At 40.5% G+C, this 24,036-nt stretch overlaps 2 protein-coding genes across 5 annotated transcripts; both read right to left on the bottom strand.

Annotated features, from left to right (window-relative positions):
* Window positions 1-855: 855 nt before the first annotated feature.
* LOC116735498 (SWI/SNF-related matrix-associated actin-dependent regulator of chromatin subfamily E member 1-like) lies at window positions 856-13,368 on the bottom strand. 4 transcript variants are annotated; one of them, XM_032587434.1, is made up of 11 exons: window positions 13,271-13,368; window positions 12,661-12,718; window positions 11,006-11,049; window positions 10,277-10,375; window positions 8,040-8,120; window positions 5,876-6,007; window positions 4,345-4,516; window positions 4,034-4,206; window positions 3,844-3,945; window positions 2,889-3,120; window positions 856-1,877 (listed from the first exon to the last, which is right to left on the bottom strand). In XM_032587434.1, exons 2-11 carry the CDS (start codon window positions 12,665-12,667, stop codon window positions 1,549-1,551), a joined length of 1,371 nt encoding a protein of 456 aa, XP_032443325.1. In that variant the 5' UTR covers window positions 12,668-12,718; window positions 13,271-13,368; the 3' UTR covers window positions 856-1,548. The 4 variants fall into 4 exon arrangements, with proteins under 4 accessions (XP_032443325.1, XP_032443324.1, XP_032443326.1 ...); XM_032587433.1 differs by having other exon boundaries at window positions 8,028-8,120; XM_032587435.1 differs by lacking the exons at window positions 10,277-10,375; window positions 11,006-11,049; window positions 12,661-12,718; window positions 13,271-13,368 and having other exon boundaries at window positions 5,770-6,007.
* A 1,059-nt stretch (window positions 13,369-14,427) lies between these two features.
* Window positions 14,428-23,860, bottom strand: LOC116735507 (all-trans-retinol 13,14-reductase-like). The gene is made up of 12 exons (XM_032587451.1): window positions 23,402-23,860; window positions 20,999-21,181; window positions 20,554-20,692; window positions 20,212-20,314; window positions 19,068-19,263; window positions 18,789-18,986; window positions 17,872-17,991; window positions 17,568-17,706; window positions 16,728-16,837; window positions 16,418-16,584; window positions 15,743-15,902; window positions 14,428-14,818 (listed from the first exon to the last, which is right to left on the bottom strand). Exons 1-12 carry the CDS (start codon window positions 23,559-23,561, stop codon window positions 14,676-14,678), a joined length of 1,818 nt encoding a protein of 605 aa, XP_032443342.1. The 5' UTR covers window positions 23,562-23,860; the 3' UTR covers window positions 14,428-14,675.
* Window positions 23,861-24,036: the final 176 nt, after the last annotated feature.

A 24,036-nucleotide genomic window follows, 5' to 3' on the forward strand; every position in this document is an offset into this window, starting at 1 on the left:
TTTAGGAAGGTCGCAGTTATGACTTTATTCATCTGATTTATTGTGTGCTTAGCTTTGTCACTTTACTTTTATGCCTTTATTTATTTTACTTTATTTATTTTACCTAGTTTCAGCTGTTATTGGTGTTAATGTGTTTTATAAAGAAAGTTCATGATGATGTTGAATACATTACCAGATAAAATTTTCCACCACAATCCCCTCTTTCAATAAGAAAATTTCATATTTTTATATTTATCCCATAAAATTTTATTTCCTCTCTAAAGTTGAGTGTTTTGCAGCAGCGGCTGCTGGACGGTTCCTCTGCTGTTTTTCTACTTTTCCATTTCTAGCTTGAGGAGTAAAGCAACGTGATACATTTGACTGACAGCCAATCAGAAAAGGACTATGGTAAACATTGTTTTTAATTTTCCCTTTGTGTGGCAACAATAATACACAGCTGTTTTAACCCAGATTTTATGATTAAAAGAATTACATTCATAAAATCCATTTATTGGATTACATATTTTCCTCATCTTCCCTCTAACTTTCTGAGGTAATAATTTTGGTTGCAATTTCATAACAGAAAAAATGTGGGTTCACTTTTCAGTTATATGTTCACCATATTTGTAATTCATTTAAAAATGTCAGTTTCATTCTGAACTAAATATTTAAACATTTTTTGTCAAGTGAATTGAGATGACTGAATTGCCCCTATATGACTAAAATGAATTGAACTGAACATAAGTTCACATGGAAAGGTCATAGTGCATGTTAGGTTCATGCTGAAATGTCATCTATCAGCTAAATATGGCCAACATTTTGTGAGTAATGTACATCAAGGTAAATAAAATAAAAAAACAGTCATTCACCCACAGATTGGGAAATCAAATTTATTTGAATCAATAAGATCAGACAGTACAAAAAGAGGCAGATTACTAAAAGGTCCATTTCAAATAAGAAACCAGTCCTTTGAATGGATAAATGAGGTTACCTTTGAATGGGTGGCCCATGCACTTCTCTGATGTATGTAAATGATTCTAATGTCAGTAGAAACAGGCAAATAAAAGACAGTCTGTAGAAAATATGATGAAAACCATTACAGAAACAACATGGAGGACATATCTGGTGTTTCAGCAAAAACATGGGGATGAAAGAATGATGCTGACTTTAAACTCACCACGTCATCAGATATCAGCTGGTTTAGTTTTATTCCACATATTCTAAAGGTTCCTCATATCTACAGGAACCTCAAACTGTTGCAGATTCATACTTATCTGAGCATGCAGAAGGTTGGGAATCAACAGAAACCAAACAGAGCTTCTTCCAGCCAGCTGAGTCAGAAATGTTTCAGAAAAGCTGAGTTGGTCATAGTGAAGGTTTACAGGTGGAGTATAGTCTCAGGTGTGTGACAGGAAAGCAAGAAGTAACAGAACCAGTTGTGTGTTCCCTACAGACTAGCAGAACGTTGGTCTGTCAGGTGAGCGGATGGAGCAGTAATGAACCTGTCTGGTTCACAACTTTACCACTAGAGGGCCCACCTCTACAGCTACTACTCTGTTCTAACTAAACTCACACATCGTACTGTTGGCTACTCTGATTGGGCAAAAGTAGAGGTGGTGGGGGGGCTACTTCTTCTGAGGAGGGTGGGGGTGCTGCAGCCCCAGGGTTGGGGGCTTCCTGTCCCACTGAGGGGTCCGACGGCGCTGTGGCCCCGACGCTGCCATCTGCTGGAGGGGGCAAGCTGTTGCTGTCATCACTGGGGGCGCTGCTGACCGGAGTGCTGCTCTCCCTTGGAGGATCGGGGGGTGGGGCTGCTTTATCAGAGGCAGATGGGGGGTCAGGCAGGGGAGGGGCAGCAGACTGCTGGTCAGAGAGAGGCTCAGCCGGCGCCACCTCATCTGGGGGAGCAGGACACACATGTTTACACACTTAAAGGTGACCCATCATGTTTCTTGAACAGGTTAGGGGGCAAAAAAAACAACCTTTTTTGCACAAATCATTCTTAGATAATGAGATTTTATACTGCTCAGTTCTGCCTACTGTGAGCTCCTTTCACAATGAGCTGTTTTAGTCTGCTGTCACTTTAAACCAAACAAGCTCCTGGCCACGCCCCCTCAACAATGTGAAAATGGCTGCAAACAGGTGTGCATCTGTGAAAAGCAGAAGTGGAGCCTCCTGCACAACCAACAAGAATGCAGCAAGTGGTTTTTGGATGGTAAGTCAACAACAAAATTGGTCTTTTCCAACAAGTTTTGCTGTACAGCGAATACAGCAGGAAAACCAGCTGAGCAAACGGGCTGGAGCTACAGTGGAGTTGCTACAGATCTGCTGTTGGTGTATCAACATTCCAGACCTCTCAGGTCTTCTGGTTCTGGTCTGCTCTGCATCCCCAGAACCAAACAAGAAGCAGCATTCAGCTTCTATGCACCACAAATTTGGAACAAACTTCCAGAAAACTGTAAAACAGCTGAAACACTGACTTCCTTTAAATCTCGACTAAAAACCCACCTGTTTAGGATTGTATCTGAAACGTAATCAATTACACATTTTATGATGGAACCTGACTTAATGTCGTGTTTTGATTGTTGATTCTATGTTGCATTGTGTTTCTGTGTTTGATATGATGTAAAGCACTTTGAAATGCCTTGCTGCTGAAATGTGCTATACAAATAAAATTTGATTGATTGATTGGTTTTTGAAATGACTCATCTTCCAGACACCAAAAACATAAACTTATTGCGCTGCTTTTAGAAGCAGTAGTAACCAAATGGAACAACAAAGACGCACAAAATATGAATTTTGCACAATATGTCCACTTTAACTCTGAAAATGAATCAAATATTTTGGTTAAAGTGATGAGTTTTATAAGAAAGCTCCATTGCGTGCTCACAGTGTGGAAGCATTAGTACCTGTCTCCATTGCTGTGGGCTTGTCTTCCTCTGTGGTTCCTGAGGTGGTGCTAGCGTTGCTCTGCTCTGCAGCTTTGTTGGCTGCAGCTTCCTGTTGCTGCTGCGCTGCTTTCTCCGCCTGCTCGGCCGCTTCTCGCTCACGTTCCTCGGCTCTCCGCCTGGCCGCCTCCTCTGCAGCCGCCATCTCGGCCGCCAGCTTCTCCATGTCCACCTCTACCTTCAGGCTGCACAGCTGCACACGAGACAAGGCCAAACACAGCACTGAGTACAGACAGGCTGTTTCAGGCAGGACGGTTTTACAACATGAACATATTTCCTCCACAGTTTTAACAGCTGTGGACAATACAATTTTTATTTTTGTAAATGCCAGACTGTAGAGCTGAGTTTAGTCTCAGATACTGGTTGTTAAAAACATCTTGAGGTGACCTGGAGACGGGATTTAGGATGAACCTGGGACCTTCCAGCACTAGATATTCAAAATTAATGGTTTGATTTGATTGGATAACAAAACTTCAACAAGAGAACCAACAGCAGAAACAATTGAGAGAATTCTCAAGCTCATTAAATAACATCATTTGTTGTTATGACTATACTTGTTACTTATGATGTGTCAGGGATAATCATATTTTACATATTCTTTTAAAATCATTTTTATCTATTTGCTTGTTGTTGCTGTGGCAAAATAATTTCCCACATGGGATTAATAAAGTTTTTCTTTCACAGAACAAGAATAAAATTGGAAAGTTGTGGAAAGAAAATATCAAGGTGGACAAAAATGTTGAGTGCAAAACAGAAAATCAATATCTGAACTGGAAGAAAGCTGAAGGCCAGGGGGAAAAAACATGTCCTGATCCTATTTTTATAATTTCATAATAATTTCCACAAACACACATTACACCTGTAGCTACGGTGAGGCTGGATCTTATTTAGCTCCAATCGTTGAGTGGAATCTCACCCGCTTGAGTTCAGTGTTGAAGGAATCAGTAGTCTCCAGGAAGCGTCTCTTCTTCTCTTGGTGGCGATCTTCGATCTGCAGAAGCTCTGCCTCCAGCTTTCTCTGAAATGACCCGCAGACAGCCACTCAGAGGAAACCACCATCGACCTTAACATAACCAACAGCGACACGCCTCATCCAGCCAACTAACCTGGTGCACCATGAGGGACTGGACCTGCCTCTTGAGGACCTGCATGCGGGCCGTGGTGACCACAGAGCGGACGTCGGGGACGACAATCTCGCTGAGGATGTCGCTGATGAGTCGGTGGTTCCTCTGGAAACGAGCAGCCGCCGAGTGCTTCACTGAAAAGCCGTCATCGTAGTCTAGGCACAGAAGGAAAAGCCAACATCATGCTTCAATTAGCAGCTAGCTAAACCAGAGCTGTCCAGTTAGCATGTAGCGCCTCAGCTCCCTGCGCTGGTCCTCTGGAGGTTCAAGGGGGCTTGTGAAAGTGAACTTGCCATCGGGGTCCTCGGCAGGCTGGATGCTCATGTACGGCTCTCCCTTGTCCATCCGACTCTGCCTCTGCCTGCTCTCCTCCTCCAGGGCAGCTTCAGCGCGGTTCTTGGCGTTCACGTAGGCCAAGTAAGCTGGAGAGTTGTGGTAAGCTTTCAACGAGTCGTTGTACTCGATCTGCAGGCAAATACGCTCAATTAGGAGCCAACCTCCAGGAACGGATCAGCAAACATCTGGATAACGCTAGGAGCGGTCCAACAACTGAACCATTCATTTAGGAATCAGTTATTGATTCCTAAATTAATGGTTTAGGAATCAATATCTAAATTATTTATTTGCATATTGTAATGTATTTCTAATGTAAACTTTAAAAATGCATTACAATATGCAAATAAATAATTTTATTCAGTTTGTAAATAGGAAAACCTTTTAAAACGCAATAACAGCATTTCTTTTGTGAATGCTTAATCATAGGAAAGGACACATCGGCAGCATAAACAATCCTATCAACAGCTACAGTGCAGAGCTAATCTGATGACTGCTTTCTTGATTAAGTAAACGGATATCAAAATATGCTTAAGAGATTTTTTTTTATTCTTAAATTATAATCAGGTGAAGCTAGGACTATGCCACTTGAGGAATTTAGGGTAGAAGACACTTGAGGTTTTTTAGTCATCTTGTATAAAATATTTGGAGGGTTCTTGTACACTTTGGACTTAATTATGTCAAAATGTTGTTTTTGACATAAAGAACATTTTGTCAAATGTTTTGTACTCACTTTTGACTGAGTACAAAAGTGAACAATTAAAAAATTTAGGGCTGAAACGATTCTTCGAATGATTGGAGTACCTCGGTTATTAAAATTCCTCGAGGAAAATTTAATAATAATCGAGAATCGATAGATTTCTCGATTAGTAAAATATTCGTTTACAACAGCCCTAAAATAATTACTGTTCCGCCAAGTCTGGTAGCAGCAGCAGAGAGCAGACAGCTTGCAATAATAAAACTACAGATTTATCATTCATTCTATGAAGTCCTGTGTCCAACTGTTCACTAGTTGTACATTATGAGTAGCATAAGTGAAAAGGCACTTCACTGCTTCATCACAATATATAGACTAATCAAATATTGACTGAATTGATCTAGTGATAACTAGGTCTTGGACTTTAATCTGTTCATTTTGATGGATTATGGATTAATAACATATATCTTAACGCGTCTAACTTTTAAAACATACAAACGCCCTGATTTGAAACCTTAGTATTTTGTTTCTAGTATACCAGTAAATCTGAGGCAAAACAAAGCGATGAAGGACAAAGCTGCTTCAGGTTCATTTCTGCTTCTAAAACAGATCTGCTGAAAAACATTGTTCTTGTGTTCAAGTTATGCTAAAAGGAGTTAGCCTGTGCGTGAAGCTATTAAAGCCTTACATCTCCATGCTCAACACGTAGCAGCAGCAGAGACGTCCCCAACGCTAACGTTCCAAGAACGATCCTTCTCCCCTCACAGAGGACTGCTAGAGGACTGAGTACGAACCTTTTCAGCTTCGTACTCATTCAGGTAGTCCTGCTTCTCCTCGTCAGTCAGGTCCCTCCACATCCCTCCGATAATTTTCCCAATCTCCCAGAGCTTCAGGTCTGGATTGGAGGCTTTCACCTGGTCCCATACCTTCAGGGTGATGCAAGATGAAAACATACGGGCACAGACCATCAGATCACATCCACTTTAATGAGAGAACTAGAAGACAACAAAGAAATAAAGGAGGAAAAAAAACAAAGACAGAAGCAGTAAACTAGTATTTATTTTTTGCAGAAAGACTTGAGGAAACAAAATAGAAGTGCATCTCAGTAAATTATAATATCCTCAAAGAGGGGTTTTTTTTCAGTAATCCAACTCAAAAAGTGGCTAAAGTGGGTCATTGCTATAGTAATAACTGTGTGTAAATAATGTGTGTTGCAGTCAGAGTAATCATTTCAAATGACATTAAATTTGCATTGTATTTGGAAATAGAAGGTGTCAAGAGTCTGCAGAGTGGAGAGGAACAGAATCCAAGCTGCTGAGGTGTAGAGAGGTTTCCCAGTCAGACCAGCGCGCCAACGTTTCCCTCTGCAGACAAGTTTTATGGAAATCCTGCTTTTGCTTTCCAGGATGTCTTGGTACCGACCCACTCCACAGAGAACCAGAACCTGCTTTAATAAACAGAGTGGCAGCATGTTGGAGCAGCTCTGTTATTTTCATTGACATTTTTCAGTTTCACTCCTCTCTTTCTGGGAAAAAAATGCTTTTTATGGACAACTGTTCATTCTTGTTTTGGATTCTGTCCAGCTGGATTGATTTTTGCCAATACTTTTAACACTTTGTTCTTTTGCTATGCTGCGTAACAATAACAACATGATTTAATTTCCCTTTGGGATCAATATAGTATTTAGCGAGATCATCAGTTCAGCACCCACTATACTGTAACAACACATCATTCTAACTGAACTATTCAATATTAGGCTAATAAAGTTATTTACAGCCAGTGCAGGTCTCCTCTCTTCACCCACATGCAGCTTTGCGTGGTCTGCAGCTGTCAGAGGTTTGGTTTTTAGTACAGCGTCTGTCTGGTGTTGCCTCCCGTTCAGCCTGCTGCACTTTTCATGTCTGATGGCTTATTTTACCAACTGCCGTGATGACTGCAGCTACATCTTCATTTTTCCTCTAATTGGGACCAAAAGAGGAAGAAATTATCATTTTCATTTGTCCTCTGCATGCTAAATATGAATGAAGTTTGTTTTTGGTCAAAATTAACTGTTTGAGAAAAACCCCATCACCATCGATACGTGACTCTTATTTAGAGGAACTCAACACATCTCACTGAGTAGATCTTACAGTGAACAAAACTTTTTTCATATTCCTGGTAATTAATGCCACAGCCACTGAAGTTTGGGACATTTTTCCTGTTTATCGGCTCACATGCAGATAATGATATTCACTAATGTCAGTTTGGTAGCATAACTGTGATAAACAGCTGTAGTACACTGACAACATGCTGGCTAATGCTGATACAGCAAGATAAATACAGGGTAACCATGGCAACCAGTGACAGCTTAAAGGCCAGCACTTGCCTGTGTTTACAAATAGGTATACCTTTCAGAAGGCAAACCTTTCTATGGTAAAAAAATCTTTTTTGTTGGTCTGTGTAGTATTCTAATTTCTGACAAGTCGATTTGGAGTTTCTAATAGCTGTGAGCCAGAATAATCCAAACTTACTGAAATGCATGCTGGAAACATAGAACTCCATCTGATTCTTCGAAATGAATTACTGAAATAGATTTGGATTTCCCTGATATTGTAATTCACTGAAATCCACTTGGAAGGTGAAACATGGAGCTGATGGATTTATGGCTGCACAGTCAGAGAGCAGAATGTCTTCAGCAGCATGTAAGGATGAGATTAGAACTATAAAACTATGAGAGCAAGAGAGGAAGTAAGAGCAGCAGAGGAAGTGAATGCAGCATCAAGAAATAGAAGATGCTGGAGAATTAAAAGCTGACAGAATAAGAGTGGAGTTGCTCCACTTAGTGGTGGAGGAGGAGGTGGTGGTGAGGCGTCATGGCTTGGCTGTTTCCCGCCCTCAAACCCCTGCAGACTGTCAGGGGAGGGGAGGACAAGCAGTAAAAGCAGACACCGTAGATGGGTGTCTTACCTTCCTGCTTACCTTCCGGCTGTACCGCATGTAAGGCATCAAAGGCTTGTCTGGAGGTTTGGGAGGCTTTGGGACGGTGATCCCTGACGAGTTCTGGGGAAAAGGAGAGGAGAAGAGAAATGAAAGGATTTCAGGTGGGACAGCAGGATGGGGGGGATGAGGAGGGAGAGACAGCAGGTGAGGAGGAGGAGAGAAGAACAAAGTGATCATAGAACTCCAGCTCTGGAGGTCCACTGTGTTATCACACACACCACTAATCCCTTCCTCCCTCTTTCCTCATGGTGTCAGCTCAGTGACCTTTACCCTCTTTAACAAGCAGTCAGCTGTTTGCAGCAGAGCGCCATCTTGGCTGTCATTAGGAGAGTGTTAAATACACTGCTAGCTCTACAGCAGCTAGATGCTACAGGTCTGTTCCAGGGTTGTATGAAGAGCAGATGGCAGTTGAAACCACAAGTTTGCATACACCACTTTTCCCCCCACTCAAAGTCTTAAGTTAAAGTAGACCAGACTTTTCTAGTTCTCAGTCAGTTACAATCACTGATATTTCTATTTGCTAGAACTCAGAATGTGTCATTTATCTATTGATGTCTTCAGAACCAGACATTTCCATCCATGTCCTCAGGGTGTGGTAGAGTTGCTCTGAGCTGGATGGCGTGGGTCAAAGGAGTCCTGATCTGTTGGTCCTGACAGAACCGGCTCAGGTCTCCTCACTCACACACCTACAGCTTCTCTACTGGCCGTACATCACAGTTAAGATGGTACAAGCATCCCTGTTTTTCCTCCAAATGTAACCATGGCCATCATCTACTTGTATTTCCATCTGTGCTGAACATAAAACCAGTCACAGTAGTGTGTTGGTTCTGACCCACTCCAGGTTCCACTAACGGCTGGGATGTTACTGCACTCCTTAATGATTACCATTTGGTTTCCATGGAGCTGAATCTAACCAGATTATTCAAATTAGAGCATCTACATAACATGTTTTTATTCCCATTAGCCATTTATTCTGATTACTCATGTCCATGTGAATGTGGCTGATGTCCCATCAGCTTTAACAGCATCTTAAGGGCTTTAGCTTTAGCTCTGGAGTCAATCTGCATATTCTGGACCAGAACCCGTCTCCTCGCTGAGTGGAATAGATTTTTTTATTTTAACTGAAATAGAACAAGAAAATTTTGGCCTGATTTTACTTTAAAAAGAGGAAAAAAGTGTCTTTTATTAGGTGTATCTTCTGGTTTCAACTGTATATCCAATACAACAAAAACAATTATTTAAAAATTAAGTGGGCACAATTTAAGTAAATTATTAAAAACTATCGCTTAAAATAGCAAAAGTAATATTAACTGCAATTATTCTAGGTTTATCCATGTACTTGTGATGTTTTACCTCCATACAATGTCCTCACCACTCTGAGCTTTAGTGTCTGTTAACAAAACCGACGGCAGGCCGAGGCCACAGAGGACAACTCAGCCCTCATTTCCAACGGTACGGTTCAGTGTGCCATTTTATGATCCAGCATATTCGAATGTTTCGACCTCCAGCTGGACTCCGACTGGGCAGGCGGGGCTAAACCCAAACACCTGACATAGCGTCATGCTAAAGCAGCAACAAACGCGATGCACCGCTATGTTTTGTCACAGGTAAACAGAATTTATCTCCTTTTTTGAAAGAAGAACCAATTTTATTACCTAAAATCCAATAACAGCATTCCTTTAGTGAACAACTGATCGTTCACTAAACGATCTGCAGTTAAAAATCCTTCTGACATCAACAAGAGCTCAGAGCTCTTTCTGCTGGAATTATCAATACAGTGTAGGACTGATGTATTTACTGGATTTACTGATTCAAAATTGGAAATTTTTCTTAACAGAATGTGAACCAGGTGAAGTTAAAACTGCTGCTTGAGAAGTTCTAGGTAGAACAGATTTACAGACAAAGTTTTTTTTCTTATCTTCATACAAAATGTCCATATTTCTGTATAGTTTTGGCTCTGTGTTTTTTCAGCAAAATGGCCTTTTTGTATTCTGTAGAGTCCTTTTAATTACTAAATTAGTTGAAGATTATTTCAATAATGAATTCAGCCTCATTAAAAAAAAGGGGGTTAAAAAAAACCTTTTTGCATTCACACACATAATTATTGTTTTCTTAATGCTTCCCGGAAAAGTCAATAACATATCAAATCATATTCCACCACCCACCACCCCCCAAATTTCCAAGTCCCGTTTTGAAATCCTTCTTCCATTCATTACCCTGCTGGAGCCTCCGGAGCTCCCTCCCAGCCGGAGGTTGTTGTAGGCCAGATGGCTGTAAGGGTTGTAGCCCACAAACCCTGGGGTGGAAGGCATTTGCTGATGGAAGACAAATGAGACAAAACACGAATGAGAAATGGCTCACAAACAAGAGGAGGAAGAGGGACAAACATAAAAAAGTAAAAAGAAAGAAACAAAAAGGAGTGGAAAACATGAGCAACTGTTTTGATGACCTCAACATGCAAGGGAAAAAAGAAAGAAGTGGCCAGCAGGCTGGCATTCAGAGTGAGAGCGCAACATGTCAACGCTGCACGGAGGATTAAAGCTTAGTTTAGTTTCTGTGGAGAACAAACTCCGTTTAACTAAACCCGTGTCTGGACCCGAACCATTCACAATGTTGCACCCTGCTGCTGAATGCAAGAAAATGAAATGCTGAAAAAAAAAAAAAAAACACAGACCGCTGACTCAAGTTCAATAAGATTTCTACCCAACCTAGGAGGATAGAGATCTTGACTCAAACAGCTACATTCTGTTAAAAGACTAGAAATGGTTTTAAAATGGAAAGAAGCAGGAGCCAAAGTGATTATGGAGAGCTGAACAAGATTTGTGGCAACCTTAGTGAGTTCAGATAGAGAGAAGGAATATGGAAAAGCAAAAAGTAGAGGACAGCAGCCCAGCTGTTGGCCAGCTAGGAGGAAAAGAGGCTGCAGCTGCTGGTTAGATACTCACTGTTGTTGGGGCGGGAGGGGGAGGTGGAGCGTAGGATGGGCGCTCTGTGCAGGAGCAGAGAAAAGAGACGCATGACAACCTGAGTCTGATCATAGTGCTCAGAATTACAGCTGCACTCAGAAATCAGAGAGAGAAAAGAAAAATATCTGGTATATATATATATATAGTCAGTGAAGAGTTCACACTCACACAACCCTCAGAGTGGAAGACTCTACTAAAGAAAATCCCAAACTAGGAAAAGGGCGACTCAGTAGGTGTGTTTCCACTGACCATATAATTGCGCAATTTCACATTTCAAAAATAAATCTACTTAAAGGAAATGTGTTACGTTTTGGTGCTAGGAAGAGATGTTTTTTTTTGGTTGTATCAAAGTTGGTTTATTTTGCAAAACTGCAATGGAAGCACTTTTTTTCTTATCACATGAGTCACATGACCAACAACTGGATGTTGCCACTGACGCAAACCATGAAGAAGATGACGGGAAGCAGTTGGAGAATGAGGACGCTGCATGTTTATTAATGACTTATCACATGAGCAAACTTCTTCACGTGTTAAATAATTGCGTTTATTTAATGGAAATTGTGTTTTTTCTACGTTGACAAATTTGTGCGCACATTTGTAATGGCAACGCAGCTTCTGTTAGCCATTTTCAAAATCAGCGAGGTTTTTAAAACAAAATGTTGTTTCCTTCCATCAGTGTTCAGAGATGAGGTCCATTGGACCCCACAAGTTTTTATTCTGTGCTCGCCGTCCGGCAGGGTCGCACTGGCCCCACGAGCGCTTTACCGCAAGAGGGTCAAAGAGGAAAACCACTTTTCTCCTGAAGAACGTCTGTGTTTATTCAGATCAGTAGAAACAAACAGAGCAAACCTCTCCTGATAATAAGAGCTGTGAAAAGGCCCCGCCATGTGGTTTTTGAGTTTCTGCAGCACCGGAGTCACATGTCAAAAAGCGTACACAGTGTGACATACAGACGCTAATGTTAAAACAGAAACTGCAGCAAACTAGATCATCAGGTCTGATATTCTACAGACAGCTGGAGGATTTGAAGCATTGAAATAATCTTTTTTTTTTCCTGAAATCATTTAACAAATCATTATATTTACATTCAACTAAAAATGTCAGTAAGTAGATATATCTCCATGTTACTCTCAGAAATCTGCATTTTAAGCAAAAATTTAATAAATGATTGACAAAAATAATTAATTATTTAGACAAAAAGGTCCTGATCACAGTCATATGCATATATTGCACCTTTTATACAATATGTGCATGCATATTATGATATACATTATACATATTGTATAATATGTGTACCATAAGTATATTATACATATTATATAATTTACATAATACTACCCAATATGTAATATTATGTAATCATATACATATTATTAATCTTGTACTCCAATGGTGAGTAAATACAAGAAATGTTATTCTGAAATGCACAAACCTGTTTATGTTTTTGAATGACTAAGTGGCTGGTCCATGGGAATGAGGCCCATATTCTCATATGGGCCTCATACTAAATGCTTAATATTTATATTATTTGTAGTATTAACATTGTTACAAAACGTTCCTTGTAGCTGCATAAGGGAAATAGGAATGTTAGAATCAAAATCATTAATAATGTGTTTTTACACGTTTATACTTACTTGACATCTTTGCTGGACTCTGGATTGCAGAAATCAGGCTGTCCCCATGTTGGTTAAACTGCAAAAAGAAAAAAAGCGCTAAGGCTTCAGCATTTTCAGCCACTAAAAGACAACAATCAGAACCAAAATGTTTCAATTAAAGAAATATTATGTGCGGACTCCTAAACGGTCTCGAAATTACTGCATATCTGCGATAAGCATCAATGAAAGACGGTCGACTTCTTTTAGAAAATCAGGCTAACTCTAATAGGCAAGGCCCGCTAGCTGAAGGGCTAACACTAAAACAGAGGAAATTGCGCCTCGGTAAACATAAACAGTCTGACAGAGTTCATTTAAACGACCCATTTACACGCAGAAACATAAACAGAACCAAAATAAGTCCGCTGCTGAACTATTCACAGTCTAACTCTGGTCGGAGGAATGGAATCAATATGTTAGCGATGCTAAGCTAACAGTTATCAGAACGTAACAAACCAGAAAGAGCTCACGAGCCTAGCTGCTAAGCTAACCAAAACCAGCACATTTAGTACATTTTAATTTAACTTATTTAAGTATTAAACAAAAAAAATATATGTTTTTACATGCACAAAGAAATTACTAACACACTCACTTTGTCACCCTTTGTTCCCTTCGATAAGAGGCCTCCTGTTCCGCTTCTCTCCCTTTCACGCACAAACCGGTAATGTTTAAACAAAAGAGATCCTTTCAGAATAAGAGCTTGACTACATGGGCGCTGGGAATTTTGCTCTTGTCCAGGGTGGATAGGGTACCCAAAAAATGTTCTCAAGAGTAGCACTACTTCAGGATAAAGTATACGTAACTTAAAAAGCAACTGTCCAAGAAATCACTCAAGTAAGACAACAAAAGAATTTTGAGTAAAGGCTACTATCACTACTTTTCTAACTATTATTACTAGGTTGCTCAATCAGTTGGGTCAGGGAGAGACAGAGGTAGATGAAAAAGCTTTTTAAAAAGCTGACGAAATAGCATAGTAGCAACAGAAAAGAACACTTTTGGATTAACTAGAAAATTATAGAGTGAAAATAAATGATTGTAAGTTTTTTTTGTCCTTTCAGCAGTACTTCATCTTCTAAATTAATTTGATCAAATCTATGTTCTTGTGTAATGTTTCAATATCATGTCGGCAAACTTACAGGAATTCACTTTGAGTAAAACTGATAAGCTGTTAAAATGACAGGAGACAGACAATAGTGGATGAGAAAAGAAATTAGAAAAGTTATAAACATGGAAATGGTGGAAATAATCTAACATAAACCAACACACCTCATATTGTTAGTGGTACTATCAGAGCTGATAGATAGACATTTGTGAACAAACATGAAAACTGAATGGATAAGTGTCTACACAGTGCTTTGTAATAATAATAATAATAATAATTATTATTATTATTATTACTACTATTATTAATGTTTGTCCTGTAACTGGGTTGCTGATTTAAACCACTCTCCATCTCAGTCATTGTCGTTGTGTCCTTGGGAAAGAAACTTCAGGTGGCACTGTTATGGCAGCTTCTTCTCTTTCAGATTGCCACAGGGCAGTGTGTGTGTGGGGGTGTGCGTGTGTGTGTGTGTGTGTGTGTGGGGGGGGGGGGGGGGGGGGGGGGTGAAAGGGTGAATGTAGTGTGAAGCGTTTGGGGTCCTCTGGACTTGATAAAGCATCATACAAGTGAAGGCCTTGGTTTCTATTGCTCAACAAAAGAAGGGGATACTGAACATGATGAAAGTGTGAAAGAACCAAACCAAGATATATCTGTGAATGTGAATCTTAAAAGTTTATTGATAAACTCATTTCTGGAGGGAAGAGGATTAAGAGGTTATTCTGAAGATCACTGGAGGGGAAAGGAACAAGAGAGCCTTCGAAGTTCTCGTCTGCCTCATCTTTCACCAAGACTTCAGGCACTCTCAACATATCTGTAGTGCATAAAGCGCCCCTAAAACATTAAAATCTAAAGCATTTGTTTTGTTTTGGGTGCTTCTGTGCTTCTACAGAAGGGTCTACTTCTTCTTGGTGTTCCGGTGCTTGAGGTGAGTCTTCAGACCAACAAGGTCGATGTAGAGGATTTGGTTGAGGACAGCCGAGGCACAGAGCAGTCCGCCGTGCAGGGCCCCAGCCAAGCCATTGCAGAACACATCCTGACCTGAACACACACAGTGACATGAAGAGTCAGACTCTTATAAAGGCATTAGAGAAACAACCTCCATAGTAGATTTGAGATTATGATGTTACTGGGTAAGATGCAAAGTCTTAGTTGAGGTAAGTCAACAACTCTGTGCAATCAGGAAGGTTTCCTTAGATGTTCTCCTACAATTGAAACTAGATATTTACATATACCATATGAGAAAAGCAAACCTTCTCCCCCTCTCTGTCTAACATTAACATTTCCTGTTTCTGCTCAATTAGCATTACCACATTTTTTTTCTTCTTGTCATATGCCACAATTATGAGAGTTCTTCTTATTTTCTTCAAAGTCTCAACCTTCCACAAGCTAAGATAATATGCTCTAAAGCTATTTTGGAATGCTTATGAGGAATTTGAGCTGATACTTTAGTAGCTAATTTATAACAACCAAGTTGATTGGAGGAACACCTGTGGATGTATTTTAGGGCAACACTTCAAACCCACTGCTTTCATGAAGGGGAATTATAGAAAACTCAAACGGAATCAGCAAAGATATCACAAAGAAAGAATTGTGGCGCTCCAAACATCTGGTTTGGTCCAGTTTCAGATACTTGAAGGTTTCACATTCATCTATTCAAACAATTAGAAACACAGATATCAATACCATAATAATAGTAATGCCCAACCATCACACATCACACAGGGTTCTGTTTTCTGATGCTTTGGTGTTAAATGTTTGAATCAAGAACAGAACCGGTACATTTTGTGAAGATGCTAGCTGAAGCTGGTAGGAGACTCTCATTATCCACAATAAAATTACATGCTTTGAAAAGTCACTCAGAGGGACAGAAACCATTACTCCAGCCATATAAAAAAAGTTACACAGTTATTATTATAATTAATACACTATGGTCAATCTGCTGTGCGGTGTTGGTCGTGCTACCTGTGAGGTACAGCCCGCTGACGGGGGTCTGTGGTCGTGTCTTAGCAGATGTTTCCGGACCGAAGCGCTCCAGGTTGTGCTCTACACCGTACATCTCACCTCTTGGAGCGCCCAGATAGTGGACATTAGTTAGAGGTGTAGCAGCTTCCACCATGACCACCTGAACACAATCATACACAGCGTCTTACAACAACAGATAAAACCAATACCAAACACATTTTTCGGCCATAATTTGTTGAGGATGGTCATTACGACTTCAGTCTCCAGGAACAAATGACACTCCATTCAGATAGAAGTTCAAGCTGAACATTGCACACCTATGCAAGCAGGTCATTTCACCTATTTAATTCCACTATTGGACATTAGCTTTATATGTATAACTACCAACCACCTCCACAGACAGATATCAAAGTCTAATGTTGTACATTCTTCCAACATAGCTGGGATATAATTTGTGATGAAAAGGTGTGAAGCCGATTGCTACTTTAAGAAATTGTTGTGAAAACACACTATGTAAATTCAACTTCAGATGAATGCAAGGCTGATCTGGTTCACTGTGGAATTACTGATTTGACAAAAAAATAAAAATTAGCAGAGGAATTACCTCACAAATAATTTTTGTCTCTTTTTTTACTGATAAAGGGCAAATTTATGCAAAATCCAACAATGACTCACTTTATCTCGAAGTTGAGGGAAGATGGTGAGAGCCCATTCCAGCAACTCTTGGGCCATGCTGTTTTTCAGGTCCAGATATTCTGGACCCCTCTTGCCAACTTTGGTCTCTTTCCAATCCTCAAACCACTCATAGCGGGCCATGGTGAGTAATGTCATACAGGACTTACCTGTACAAACACAGGAGAATACAGAAGAGCAACACGTGGAAAAGGAGGTCTGGGAAATTTGTGGGTCAGATCAAGCAAAAACACTGCAGTGAAAGACGTCTCATTCAGGAAGTCACAGCGGTCCTGGCGGGTGAATGTGTTACCTGGGTGTCTGATGGCGGCTGTTGGATCTTTAGCCGATGGGAAGGTGATGAACATCATGGGTATGTTTCCTAACACTTGCTCTCTGTTCAGAGAAGAGTACGCCTCCATACTGCAGCCACGGCAACATGCCCCCAAACACAACGACATGAGCAATACATTATTGTTATGCTTCTTTCTTTAAATGTTTATACCCCTTAAACCTTTCCAGATTTTTTCACTTCACACTCATAAAACTTCAGATTTTACTAAAATTTTATAAGACAGACAAACATGAACAGTGCAGAAGTGAAAGGAAAATGATACATGGTTTTCAGAGGCTTTTTTGGAAATAAAATCCAAACTGAGTCAAGACGTTGTAGAGCTGTCCTTCATGTCATTTACAGCTGTGAGTCTTTGCTTTATGTCTGCAGGTTGAGAGACAAAATATTGATCATTCTTCTTTCCTAAGCAGCCCCAATTCAATCAGACTGTATCTAGTGTGTTTGTTCCCATCAGTTTTTAAATCTTGCATCAGATTTGGAGTTGAATTTAGGTCTGGATTTGACTAGGCCATTCTAACACATAATACTTTGAGCTCTGGCTCAATGTGCACAATATTTCAGGATTGCCCTTATTTTTCTCCTTCAGTCTTCCCATCACCTCTGACCAGATTCCCTGCCCCTGCTGGAGAAAAGCGTGATGCTGCCAGAGGCTCTGAGTTCAGGATGATGTTCGAGGCCACTTTTATTCCAAACATAACATTTTGTATGTAGATGAGGAAGCAAAGCTTTTTCTTAAACTGATTAAACCAACGTACAGTGTTTAGTCAGAAAGAATAAAACATGCAGGAGCAAACATACAGTGAGTCCAAGTCGTTGCCTTTATACATCCAGAAGTTCTTAGAAACAATGTTCAGCTCTTCCGTGGTTCCATCCAGACCAACAAAGACCAAGAAGGAACCCATACCATGACGAAGCATGCCTAGCAGTGACTGGATTTCTACACACACGCACACGCCCACACACGCACACACACGCACACCCACGCACACCCCCACACACACACACACACACCCACACACACAATACCAACAAAGACAGGAGACACCAAATGAAGAAAATAATATCAGAAACATGTACAGTTAACCAAGTGGAAACATTTTACCTGGTTTTTCCTGAATATGCTCAGGTAGAAATTTCTGGAAGGTGTTGAAGATTCCAGCGTCAGAAATGACAACAGGGGCGAGGACCTCAATCTCTTGTTGTCCTTTGAGAACCGTCACACCTTGAAAACGTGCAAAATACTTTATGGTGGTACTTTAGAGAAAATTTGCAATGTGGCTCACCTAGAACATGTTGCAGATGTTAGCCTGGAGTTACAAACAAGGAAAGATAGCCAAATCAAGCAGCTGATAACACTACGTTTGAGTGATGGAAGCATAGTTTTTGTTTGCTTTCATATGTTGAAGAGAAGATTGGATCCAAAACAAACACGAGAAGCCATTAAACAATCATTCAGGCATTCACACTCTTCTACCTTGTTGATTTTTTGGGCAGCAGTTGTTTGCACTGTGGCCATGTTAAATTTGGTTAGGTTAGGTCAGGGGTCTCAAACTCCAGGCCTCAAGGGCCGCAGTCCTGCAGTTTTAAGATGTGCCACAGGTACAAAACACTGTAATGAAATGACTTAATTACCTCCTCCTTGTGTAGATCAGTTTTCCAGAGCCTTAATGACCTAATTATTCTGTTCAGGTGTGGTGCAGCAGAGGCACATCTAAAAGTTGCAGGACTGCGGCCCTCGAGGACTGGAGTTTGAGACCCCTGGGTTAGGTGGTACTTTATTGATCCAGAGGAAATTATGAGGTAGCCTGTTGCTCACTAATTCCTGCCAAAAGAAATAAAACTCAGAAATCTTGAGATTAAGCCTAGAAATGTTCTAGCAAATTTCTAATGCATTTTCCGCCTAAACAAACCGAGTCAACATTGAAAGCTAACATTTTTGCTTGAACTCGTATGTAGATGACATTGACGTGTTATTCTTAAAGTTTACCAAAACTTGACCAAAGGTCTTCCTCTGCTCACCACAGGCCTTCCCCTGACTGTTGATGAGGATGCGTTGAACAGGCGCCCTGACCAACACTTCACCGCCTGCCTGCTGAATGACTGGAACGATGTGAAAGGCAATTTCACTGGCCCCCCCGTACGGGTAGTACGCTCCACGTTTGTAGTGGTGGAGAAGAAGCGCATTGATTAGGAAGCTGGACTCTTTAGGAGGGACACCTACAGACGACAGGACACAAGAACCGTGAACAATGCGTGCAGCACACAGCTGATGAGCTGAGGCCTGGAAGTGATGAGCACCGTAGAAAAAGTAGGCAGAGAGCGCCTGCAGGTCCTTGTTCTGAGTGAGTCGGGACATCATCTCTGAATGGCTGGTTGTTGCTAGGCGAAACACAGGAGATAGTCTATCCAACAGTCCAGTCCAAATCAGAAGGTTAACCACCGGGTAGGGCAGGATCTTCAAAATGGCAATAAGTGGAGTTCTCCGAGAGGCGTACTGCAGAAGGACAGAGTCCAGATTATTTCTCAGAGTAATGCACATGCTATCCTATCAAACAGCTGTTCATTCAGAGATGAAGCTGAACTATTTTTCATGGAGCTGCTTGTGCGACCACCACCTCCACTGCTTTCAGTATAAAAACTGCTGTAGAACAGCAGCAAACACAGCAGTGGGAATCAGCATGATATAAACAGCTGTTAGACGTTTCTTATTTGGGCATGTAGCAACATAAATCACACAGGTGAGTCTACTGAGAGGTTGAGACCAAGTGCCTGGACCGAGTGTCCACTGATTAAAAGTTCATTAATGCAGCGGAAACCAGAAGTTTACATACAACTTTTCTCTCACTGTCTGCAGGCAAATCAGACCAAACTCTTCTTGTTTTAACTGAGTTATTTTTCCAAAAATATTTCTAATTGATAAATGCAACAATAATGAGAGAAAGAATATGTCAGTGATTTATTTTCTTTATTTATCCCCTTCAAAATCAGTTCATACTGAATAATTACTTTTTAACAATGAGGAAAAGCCTAGATGATGATGTCACAGATTTGGTAACTTCTCGTAGGTTAATTGACACATTTGAGTCAATTAGAGACTCACCTGTGGAAGTATTTTAAGGCCACACCTGGAGCACTCTGCTGGACATGTTTTTGGTCTGAAATGTAAAAAGCCAGATTGTAATCTGTAAATGTCTACAGGGTAAAAACCTTCCTATCTGGAGACATGTCCTATGGTCCAATGGGACTAAAGTATCCACCAGAGGTTACTTTATGTAGCGATGGCCATAATGATCATTGTTACATATGGAGGGAAAAGAGGGATTCTTATATGCCTCTATGATGGTTTTACTCTGTCCACTTGCAGCACCTTATAACTAACTCCCATGCCCGGTTCATTATGGATATCACACATACACACACACGCCCACGCCCACACACACACCTTCATCAGTTTCATAAACTCATCAATGGCTTCCTCTTCTTCTGGGAACTGCTTCTTCAAGGAATCTGCCATCTCAGTTTTCCCTGCGTGAATATGATACTCCCTGAAGGAAGACAGGATGGTCAGGTTTAGTTCTGATGGTGGGACAGCTTCCTGGCTGGAAACATAACATGTGATGAAACTATTGCTGGAATGAAACATGCATAATTATTCAGTAATGACCTGCAGATGGTTTCAAAGAGTGTGCACCCTTCATAAAGATGAACTTTTTTCTATATTAAGAAAAGTGCTATGAATATAACTTATAGGACAAAATATCACGTCGATGATGACATGGAATACCTGCAGTGGCCGGGCGGTCCAAGAAGCACAGTGTCATAATGTTGTTCCAGTTTGACAAACTGCAGCTGTCCCTCAGTGATCTGATCCAAAGCGACCCTCAGCAGACTGTTCTCATGAAGTTGGCCCAGATAATGGATCCCTGATGGAAGCAGGACAAGAAGGAACTGAGGTATTTTTAACATTTTAAACAGATCATTTATAAATATTTCTAAACTGATATTTTTCAGTTATTTTTGTGTATGAACTAATTCTTTTTGTGGAGTTCATATTTTGGTTGTTCTTATTTATTGATTTTTGTATTTTAGCTATAAAACCATGCTTACTTTGACTCAGTGATTTGATCTCTTTGTGATAAAAACAAAGAACATCTGAATCATTCTGATATTTCAACATTTGTAGTACAGGAAGGTTTTTGTTGCCGGTGTGTTGTGCTGAGGAAACCTACCCACATCGAACTCAAAGCCCTTGTTTTGGAAGGTGTGTGTGCAGCCCCCAGCAAGGTCATGCTGCTCCAGGACTACAACTTTCTTCCCAGCTTTGGATAAAATTGCTGCAGCTGCCAAGCCTCCAATGCCGCTGCCAATCACCACCGCATCCAGAGCTGGTGGAACCCGGTCGGCACGGAACCCTGAGGGAAATGCATCATCATGTCAGGCTGTGAGCATGATGCTGCGTTCCATTTGTAGTCGGTACTGGGAAATTTTGACTTCCGAGTCGAAAAGTTGAACAGGAATCTCCCTCTGAAGTCGGACTTTCAATCAATCAATCAATCAATCAAATTTTATTTGTATAGCACATTTCAGCAGCAAGACATTTCAAAGTGCTTTACATCATTACAAACACAGAATCACAATGCAATATAGAATCAATCATTAAGTCAAGTTACATCAATAAATTTGTAATTGATTACATTTCAAATACAATTCTAAACAGGTGGGTTTTCAGTTGAGATTTAAAAGAAGTCAGTGTTTCAGATGTTTTACAGTTTTCTGGAAGTTTGTTCCAAATTTGTGGTGCATAGATGCTGAAAGCTGCTTCTCCTCGTTTGGTTCTGGTTCTGGGGATGCAGAGCAGACCAGAACCGGAAGACCTCAGAGGTCTGGAAGGTTGATACAACAACAGCAGATCTTTAATGTATTGTGGTGCTAAGCCATTCAGTGATTTGTAAACTAACAACAGTATTTTAAAGTCTATTCTTTGAGCTACAGGGAGCCAGTGGAGGGACTTTAAAACTGGTGTTATGTGCTCTATCTTCCTGGTTTTAGTGAGAACGCTAGCAGCAGCATTCTGGATCAGCTGCAGCTGTTTGATTGATTTGTTGGACAGACCTGTGAAGACGCTGTTGCAATAATCAATACAACTGAAGATGAACGCATGGATGAGTTTCTCTAGATCTTGCTGAGACATTAGTCCTTTAATCCTGGAAATGTTCTTCAGGTGATAGAAGGCCGACTTTGTAACTGTCTTTATGTGGCTCTGGAGGTTCAGGTCAGAGTCCATCACTACTCCCAGGTTTCGGGCCTGATCGCTGGTTTTCAGTTGTAATAACTGAAGCTGTGCATTGACTCTAGATTGTTCCCCTTGAGGTCCAAAAATAATAACTTCAGTTTTGTTTCTGTTCAGCTGGAGAAAGTTTTGGCACATCCACACATTTATCTGTTCTAAGCATCTGTTCAGTGATTGGATGGGCTCTGAGTCACCTGGTGACATCGTAATGTCACCAGGTGACTCAGTCACTTTCCACTCAATGTCACTTTCTACTTGGAAAGTGAAAGAATTTTTCAATCGCTGACTTTGAGATCCAATATGGCCGCTCCTCGCATAAAGCGGTGGTGGAAGCATTTATTTTACATGACACAATTTAAAGATTGAGTCTAAAATCAATGATACATACCTGCAGCTCTAAATTGAATAAATTAAAGGTGGTGTTTTGCATATGGGAAGTACAGCTTTAAAGGATATTCATAGGAGGTACTATGAACAATAGCTAATTGAAATCCCTACTTTACCCAAGTAGGATGTTATTTTGGGTGTGACGTCAATCCCATCTCTGGAATGACGTTATTAATTTAACATGCTGCTTTCCTTTTTCAAAAGGAAAGCAGCATGTTAAATTAATGATGGCCTTGACAAAAACTTCAGTTCAAACTGTTAGCCCTCAGCGGCCTTAGCGTGACGCTCAGGAGGAGCGCAGCGAGGTCATCGCCACCAATTATCAATTTCTAAAACCACACACACAAAAAAAACTTGTAAATGCTGGTTCCACTTCTTAAAATTTATATTTTACGTAATATAAATTTTTATATTTCTGTTTCTGTTTGTTACTTGAATGAACAAACAGAAAAGCAGCTTGATAAAAAAAAGATGCAAAAATTAAACAACTTTCTTAAATGAATAATACAGCCTGCACTTTTCAGAGGCTGCTTACAGAAATTTTCAAGAACTTGACAAGAAAGTCCTATAATTTACAAAGGGCTTTTCGAAATCCTCTTGAAACTTATCATGTATCTTTATCATGTTTTTTAGAAAATATCTGGTAAATTCTAAAGAAGTAAGTTGTGGAACGTACAGGATGGATTAGGCTGCTCCAGATGTTTTTATGATGTAAAGCACTGAACTGCCTTGTCTCTGAAATGTGCTATACAAATGAACTTGATTGATACCAGTCATTATAAACACTCTCATGTCACTAGCTACCTGCAGAGATATATAAAAAATACTGTCAATTTTTTCCCCAAAATGTATTACTGTACCAACTACTGTAATACAACTTGTCAAAAAAAAAAAGCACTTACAGTCATTGCTTCATTACTGCCTTCTCTTTGCATACATTTCCTCTTTCTCTTACCTTTCTTCAGTCTGGCATCCCTCTCGTTGCTGTTGGTGACCAGGGGTCCTGGTGGTCTCAGACACCTCTCACTGAACACCTTATAGCGCTTCCCAGTGATCAGGAACAAGATGAGCGCCACCAACAGACAACTCAGGACAGCAAACACCCACCGCCACATGGCAGAGGAGAACTTTACTCAACGCGACAAAGATCAAAAGAAGGACTGCAGAGGAGATGAGACAAAGGTCAAAGCATAAAGTGCAGAGGGGGAAGGAGAATCTGAGAGTTGGGTAAGAGGAAGAGCAGAACTGTCAGGAAGGCAAAAAACTGCAAGTAGTCTCAGTTTGGAAGTAGTGAAAGGAAGAGGATTAATGGTTATTCACATCAAGAAGTCAGTAAAATGTGGTAAAACATGTGACAATCAGGACTTTAAGAACGGCAGAGAAGATTCTTTACGGCAAGACATGAGACCAGCAGGGAAGAGAGAGCAGCTTGTTCATCAGACCTGCAGTGTGGAGTCCTCACAAAAAACCCACATGAACTGCCCCTCATTACTGAACCACCTAGAGATGAAGGTTAGTGTTCTTCCTTCCACAAATATCAGTCTGCAAAGCCCAGTCTTCCATAGTTCTTTGATAAAATACATCACAAAT

The sequence above is a fragment of the Xiphophorus hellerii genome, chromosome 16 (assembly GCF_003331165.1).
Source record: "Xiphophorus hellerii strain 12219 chromosome 16, Xiphophorus_hellerii-4.1, whole genome shotgun sequence".
Lineage (NCBI taxonomy): Eukaryota > Metazoa > Chordata > Actinopteri > Cyprinodontiformes > Poeciliidae > Xiphophorus > Xiphophorus hellerii.